Source organism: Sardina pilchardus, chromosome 11 (assembly GCF_963854185.1).
Source record: "Sardina pilchardus chromosome 11, fSarPil1.1, whole genome shotgun sequence".
NCBI lineage: Eukaryota > Metazoa > Chordata > Actinopteri > Clupeiformes > Clupeidae > Sardina > Sardina pilchardus.
The window spans coordinates 32,684,051-32,692,218 of NC_085004.1; the positions used below are offsets into that span (position 1 = coordinate 32,684,051).

The 8,168-nt window shown below is 39.0% G+C and overlaps 1 protein-coding gene across 1 annotated transcript; it reads left to right on the plus strand.

Moving 5' to 3' along the window:
• Positions 1–2,188: 2,188 nt before the first annotated feature.
• lbx2 (ladybird homeobox 2) lies at positions 2,189–4,745 on the plus strand. Its single transcript, XM_062549410.1, has 2 exons — positions 2,189–2,818; positions 3,665–4,745. Exons 1-2 carry the CDS (start codon positions 2,494–2,496, stop codon positions 4,123–4,125), a joined length of 786 nt encoding a protein of 261 aa, XP_062405394.1. The 5' UTR covers positions 2,189–2,493; the 3' UTR covers positions 4,126–4,745.
• Positions 4,746–8,168: the final 3,423 nt, after the last annotated feature.

Below are 8,168 nucleotides of genomic sequence, written 5' to 3' on the forward strand. Positions count from 1 at the left end.
AGGCAAGCGTTTTCTTTTATAGGCCTACTTAGTTGCTCTCAATATAAAGCTGCACTAAATTCTTCTTCAATTTTCCTCGTTCGTATTTCTAGTATTTTAGACAACTGCATCCTTAAACAAAAGTAATCTTTGTTCATTAAGATGTGTTTGAGTGATTCCTGCACGATACATTGCGATCTCTGAAGCCTTGTATAGTGTTGTCCCCACACGAATGTGACATATGGTTCATTGGCATAATAGACAATACAATGTTCCAAAGATATCTCCATAGGATATTGCTTCACTAGCGTCTAAGTCAAATCAATTATGGAAACTCAAAAAACATAATCAAACATCTAGTCTATCACGTAAGTCTGGCTGTAGAACAAAGATATAGTAATACCCCTTAATTCACGCATATCCGAATGAGATGTAGCCTATACTTAAATGATACATAAACCATGTAGTGAAATCGAATAAAGCACAGAAGACCACGACTCTCCTCTGCAACATCTTAGATCTGATATTGAAATACAGTTGTATATAGGCATAACATATTCTGACTGTACAAGGCACTTTAGCAATAAAATATCCAAAAATGTTTTTTGTTTTAGTTTCCTGCGTTTTGTAACAAAACACGCATAAGAATAGGCTACATATAAAATGTAGTAGTACATACGTTATTCAGGTGAAAGAAAAATACATACGTGTTTTCATTATTATTATTATTATTATTATTATTATTGTTGTTATTGTGTGCCAAGTTTAATTATGCACTATCCTGGTACAGTAGCCTAAGCCTCAGCAATGTCCGAGTATTTAGCCTATGCTATAGCCTACTCTGCATGCAGTCTATTCGTGGCAGCTGAAATATTGCAGTTGTGCCCGTGGGGGTTTGAAGTGACTAATCGATTCTTTGCCGAAGTAACGAATTAGGAAACACTTAAATGTGTTCTTACCTTTGCATCTTGACTGACTCCAATATTATTTTCTTATACTCTCTTTACTGTTGCTTATTAATTTAATTGTGAGGATAGTTAATGTCTCTCCGACTTCCATCATCACATTTTGCGTGATCCATTTCAGCCTAGGTGCTGAAATCAGCACCATGATAATTGCGCAACGGCACAGCGCTCCTACTCAGCAGCCTACACCTGGAAGCGCCATGCGCATCAGATGCAAGACGAGCGAAACATTGTCACGACTTCATATTTACCGCCTTGCTACTTGTACGGCACTTTATGGCGCTGCACTGCTGTGCATAACTCAAAACTGGTCCGTAATCTCTCGATCCCCTACTAATCACATCCAGCTTCTTCCTCTCCCTCTTTAATGCAACGATATGGAGGAATGGGATTATTTACCAATGCACCCCAGTTGGTACGGTTTGCAGTTCAAGGTTGCCCTCTCTCTACTGTCCACCACTATCGAGCAAGGATCATACTCATAATGCATTATTTTCAGTTTCATTCAAAACAACATTAAGACATGTGTTGTTTAGAAAATTAAATTCTTCAGGACTAGTCTTATGACGACTAGTGGCATGTTTGTTTGTTTATGTTAGCCTAATATAATAATAACAATAATAATAATAATAATAATAGGCCTGATAATAATGCAGAAAGATAGGTCATATCAAAATACCTCCACCACTGCCCAGTGCATTATATATATATATATATATATAAAAAAACATCTCACTAGATGTACCAACAGACGGACATTGTCCATGCTCATTATAAAACAGGCGTCTAAATGTTGCTGTTGTTTTGATTTTTGAGATCTTATTTTGTCCTCACAGGCTACTCAAGCTGTTAGCCTGATCCCACTCATATCACCTCCCCATCTGCAGTGGCACTTATTGGGCGTTTGTAATCTGCGCTAATTAAGCCAGGGGAATGCCACTGATATTCGCGCTATGAGCAGTAACTCTCCCTTTTCAGTGAGGGCTGTACGTGGGAGCACGTGGTCTCCATAAGTGGGAGTGAGACGGAGGATGCGAAAACATTTGGAGCTAACTCACCCCTTAAAACTCCGGCAACACTGCAGGGTAACTCCTCCTGTTCCCGCGACCAATTAATTATGATGGCTGGCCCTTTAAGACGAGCAGCGGGTCAGTAAGTAGTGTAGTGTTTCTCTAATTGAACTTCGCCCAATCAACAATAACTCGTTAGCAGTTGCTTGCTCGTTCTTGTTTCCTTGAGACAGCTTATTCCTCGCAGCGAATCGACCAGTGGCCAGTACCGATATACGTCCTTAAGATCTTCATGGAGTTCCTCAGAAGAACTTGGACTTTCTTAAGGGGAATACAAACCGTGCGTCTGTGAAAGCGCAGCCCACGCTTGAAGCATGGTGATTCTAGACAAACATTTGAGGCAAAAGAAGATCGAAGAATTCAGCTGAAGAAACCTGCAAAGAAGTTTTTTATATGAATAAAGGCAATAGCCGTTTATTCGAACAGTTGAATGCTATAAGTAGCCTAACATTTGCTGAAATCATTTTCCTGGGACTGCGATGACCTCTAGTAAAGACATGAAGGCAGGATCCGTGTTGCAGTCCAGCGGCGAAGAGAGGAGACGGGGTCCTTTGGACCAACTCCCACCTCCGGCAAACTCGAACAAACCTCTCACCCCCTTCAGTATTGAGGATATTTTGAACAAACCGTCTGTGAAGAAATCCGTAGCAAGTCAATGTCCACCCCGAGTCCTGGAGAAAGTGACCGGCTCAACTGCAGCTAGGAACGGTATTACCACTCCCTCTTCCCCGTTATGCGCTCTGGAGGAACTAGCCAGCAAAACATTTAAAGGTCTGGAAGTCAGCCTTATACAAACAGCAGAAGGTGAAGTATTATCTCTACGTTATATCGTTAGTGCTTTATTCATTAATGCTATATTGCCTTTTGCACTTTTTGTGGTTGAAAGCCCCCCGGCTGTATTAGTTCTTAACTATTTCGTTGTGAGTGGAGCTAAAGTAGCCTCTACACTGTAAACATCAGACATTTTATGAGGAAGCATAACTCGTGCAACATACATTGATGTTAATCATGCTATAGTTTCATTTATAACAAGTATTACTCGTATATGATATTGTTGTAAAAATTGTGTTATAATAATGTTATTGTGTGATTTCCTTAAATGGTTATATGTATCGGCTCGGTGTGGAATAATTAAACAAAACTGCATCACATAGGCTAGGCTACTTTTTAAATTATTTGTTTCAGAATTTCTACCTTTTCAATTCATGCTGATATGGATTATCGAGAAAAGTTATACGCTTTTAAAAAAAGTTATAATCCTACTACCATATTATGGTTAAGCTGTCATCAATATGTCATTGCCCCCGAGTTTGCAGGCGGCACGCCATAACCTACAAAGGCCCATGGCCTGTTATGGTACATTACAAATATTATAAGAAACGTCTGTACATGGTCGTTTGAACAAAGATCTCTGACCTACTATCTAACCCAATATAATGGTGTTGCAGTGATGTTTTTCTGTCCTCATGAAAGTCTAACAGCTGTTTTGCAGCTGCATGCAAACTTTGAGGCCTGTAGCCTATGTGTCTTGATAGCCAGAATTGAATGTGCATGGATTTTGGCTCTTCCTGTGTTGTTTGGGTGCCAGCTAGCTCGCGTTGTCCTTAATTTTTCACATGAACTCATGTCTTCCTATCTGTATATCTTTAGGTCGAGAGCATCTGAACGCCTTTGGACAACGACAGGCTTCCAAAAAGAGACGGAAATCTCGCACCGCCTTCACCAACCACCAAATTTACGAACTAGAGAAGCGCTTTTTGTACCAGAAATACTTGTCACCAGCCGACAGAGACCAGATAGCCCAGCAACTGGGCCTGACCAACGCACAGGTCATCACCTGGTTTCAGAACAGACGAGCGAAACTCAAACGGGACTTGGAAGAGATGAAGGCAGACGTGGAGTCCTTAAAGAAAATCCCACCGCAAACTCTGCAGAAACTGGTGAACATGGATGACATTGACGATCCCCAAAGTAGTTCTGGGGCCATCTCGCCCAGCATTTCCCCGTCTTCGCAAGGACACCGAGCCTTTCCTCAGTCCCCGTCTTCGTCCAGAGGCCAAACTACGGACGAATTCTCAGAAGAGGATGAAGAAATCGAGGTGGACGATTGAGTTTGGCCCGAATTTTAAGCAAGGGCCTTTTTCTTCACAACGTTTGCACGGACGTTTACTCCACCGGAGAACTTGAAACGAAAGGGAATTTTCTCTCTGTGCTTCATAATTTATTAAAAGGATGGTAAAAGCTACAAGGATGTTGAACTTTCACCTTGAAGACATTATTTGAGGAATACATTTCTTTCGATAGGATGTGAAAGATACTTAGTGGTAATGGTACAGGATCAAGACTGCAACATGTGTATGTACATTTTAAGTTTATTTCGCTATATGATTTTGGGGGAAAGTTGTGCAATTGTTTCCATATACCATTCAAGCATTATGTTATAGCTGCTAAAGAAACATATCTGCCAAATGTAATTTTCAACCCAACATTTCGTTGATAAATTTATATATTTATACGGTTGACAAAGACATGAGAGATCCCAAAATAAGACATTTTTGGATCCACCATGGAAATATTCATTAACAAAATTCCAAACTTGAAATTTCAGAATCCTTAAATTATATGACCCGAAATTCAGGGTAGTCAATAATACAGGTAAATCAAATAAAATCTGTAAAACATGTCAAGTTTTTTCATGATGAGATTGTGTATAAATTCAATTACAATGCATATGCGCTAAAGTTATTGTAACGTTCTATTTAATCATCCATTTATGTAAATAAAGGGTATATGATATTTCACGACGTTTCTTGGCGTGATATAAATTACTGTGTCCAATACATCTGCACGTCTTATCGGTTTGATCTTTAGACTATTGATTTTCAGTATAAAAATAGTCATAATGAATGAACCAATTTTTCAGGTGGGTTTCACTCTAGCCAGAGGTGCGTTGGGCCTACAGTCCTGTAGACACTGTGTTTCAGCACAAGCGACTTAACCAGGAGAGGCATTGTTGCCTTTGAAGGTAAAACGTGCCCATTGTGGGGAAAAACAGTTCTCATACCATTTAACTCGTTTTCCCTTTCAGACTTGTTAACACATTCTCTGTGTTAAGTGGCCGAGGACCAATTAGGGACAATTGGGGCAAATGGTCCTCTCCAACTCCCTCTCGGTCACTCCCCCTCGGAGAGAGAAAAAAAGAAACAATTGTCACAATAAGGTTAGGGCCTAGGGCTGGCAACAAAAAGATTGCCAGCATCCTCGTACCATATGGTTTATGAATTTCCTTAACATAAACTAGTCAACATGATTGATTAGGTTAACCCGCCTTGCCGTACAAAAACAGCTTCTTTTGGCCTGGCGAAATAATGGCACGCATCTGTGCCCCTTTAAATGCATGTGTTAAAAAACGCCCATGAATAGCAATTGATTAGCATGGGGTTCCTAATGAATAAATCTCAATGGGGGGCAGCAGGGATGGGAGGGATGTTGTCTTTCTCTCCCGCGTCCTTATCCATGCCTCGCTCGTCTGCTGAATATCTTTTGAGCCCATTCGTAAAACGTGTAACGAGATCAAGGAAGCGTCTATACGGCCAAGAAGAGGACAGACCGCCTGTGCGCACAATCGGCCTAATCGACTGGAATAGTCGGGGTTGAAAAGTCAAGTAGATTTTTACGAGCACATTGTGGAGAGGGTTAAAAAAACTTGCCACATCTTTCTCACTGTTCACTCTGAACAAGTCGCTCCCCCAGTTGTTGCAGTTCTCAGTCCAACACCTCGATGTCAGTATCACATGTGGCCTAACGGTTTAACAACCCATAATGCTCTCACAATTGAGCTGTCTATCCAATGATAGCACCATGTGCTCATACAATATATTTTCTTACGTGAAAATATAATTTCATGTTATGCATTTGCTCGCAAATCTCAATAATTATTTCCTAAATGGCAGATTTTACACCAGAGCGCCAGATTTATTTCACACCAGCAATAGGCTGTTATTTCTTAGACATTCAGCAGTTTGTTGGCAGAATGGCTAATGGAATGGCTAATGGAAAACATTTCTTCATAATTTCAAGAACCATAAATAAGCCTCCGAGAAACTGCTTGATGTCAGAACATGGACGTGGAGCCCCACCGTTTAGTGTGGTGTGAGCGACAGTCCATGTTCCGCTTAGGCAGCAGGCCTCGATGAGAAGACCGTTTTGCTTTGTCATAAATTACCTTCTCCAAGAGTGGTACATCAAAGTATGACTTAATTATGAAATTATCTGTCTGAAGACGTGGTTTAATCCATCATTTTGAAAAAAAAAATCTGTGAAGATCATATGCCCAGGCTATATTCCCTACACTCCAAAAATATTAGGTTGACAAAAAAAAAAAAAAAACTATTGGTAAAGAAAACAACTTGGAACAGATCGATCCGAACTTTACTGTAGACCTCAACCCATTGCAAAATACCTCGAGTTACTAGCCAAGTATGCAATGCATGCATTTTATTTAGAGGCGAACCAAAAAAAATAGATAACACATTTTGGGACTTGCCTACAAGGCTATTTCCTTTCAAATAAAGGGGAGGAAACAACACAAAGTGAATGGTTTCACGCAGCAAATTAGACGAGTTATTAAAGTGTATTAAGTAGGCTAATAAAAATAATCAAAACGACAACAACAATAATAATATAGCCTAACTATAATGATAATAATATGAATAATATGAATAATAATAGCCTAATAATTTATTATATTTTATATTTTATTTTTTTATTATGATTTATATCATATTTATTATGTTTTTAGTATTATTACTGTTATTAGGCTATAGAAAAGAAGAGGTCAAAATTGCCTAATTGTGAAGATAATTTGTTAAAACCTGCAGGTGCATCGGGGTGTGTTTATGTGGGCTATTGTTGATTCACGTCTCAGTATCCTCAAAAACTCAAAGTGCGTCGGTTCGAAAGCAAATTTAAATGGACCACTTCGGCTATTTCTTTCTTTCCCCCTGCTATACCACTGTGAGTCACTGCTTAAACCTGAAACAATACAGAGAGCTCAAGTAACATAATATCACAACAGAGGCTACTGTAGTCCAGGTGACGTTGGGTAGCAACTTCACAGAAGTTAGGTGGTAAACGTTTAAACCGTATACACATTTAAATAACTGATTAGAGTGGCATGGTTTAAGCCAATTTTATGTGATAAATTGCTTAGTTGCGATAGAATGTGTCAGGTGTCGCTTGCATAGGGAATACACAGTCGCAAGATACACACAATGGAATTTTAGACTATTTTAATCTAGCTAAACAGATTCCCATAATCGCTCAACAAGATAATGATTATGACCGACGATAATTCACCATTTAAACCCTTTAACCATTGTCTCATCCTTTTTTGTAGAATCACACGGTCTATTTTTTAATTCAGGAAAATAGGTGAGTAGGCTAGTCTCATGATGGCTCGATTTTGAGTTAACACTCAGATGGTAGGTTCATGGTGGTATTTGATTATATTGGGGAAATTCGATAGAAACATCAATGCCTTCCGTAGCTTGTATTACCCTAATTAACCAGTTTGACGCACTTGCGCAAAGCTTGACTACCTCGGCAAGTTTGCGTTTATAATTTAGTCAGATATAGCCTAGTGTTCAAATTCGAAGTCATGCAGGTTGATCACACATAGCCTACAGACTGCATACAAATATCGCATTAACTATTTCATTTGTTCATCACATAGGCCTTCTCCAGCCAGTCTACCTGAACATTTCATGATTTTTTTTTTACTCTGGGCTATTTTGTTATACGATTCGTGGATGTATCTAAAACTCAATGTGATCATTCTCTTGAATTGATTATCTAATATATATAATAAATAAATAAAATATTAAATAAATGAATAATTCAAGAAAGAAAGAAAGAAAGAAAGAAATAGGAAAGATGCAATTTACAAATAGTCTAACAAATATAAGACTCACACAGCCTTGCAATTTCTCATAGAAAGACTTAATTTTCACACGAATGGAAACACGGCCCTCTAGTGTTAGAAAATGTAAGCGCATTGACATTTGTGCAGGCTATTTTAACCCCAAGAGAAACGTTCGGTTACTGAATGGGGATTTCAGTTATCTTGATCAAATCACTCACAACATACAACGTT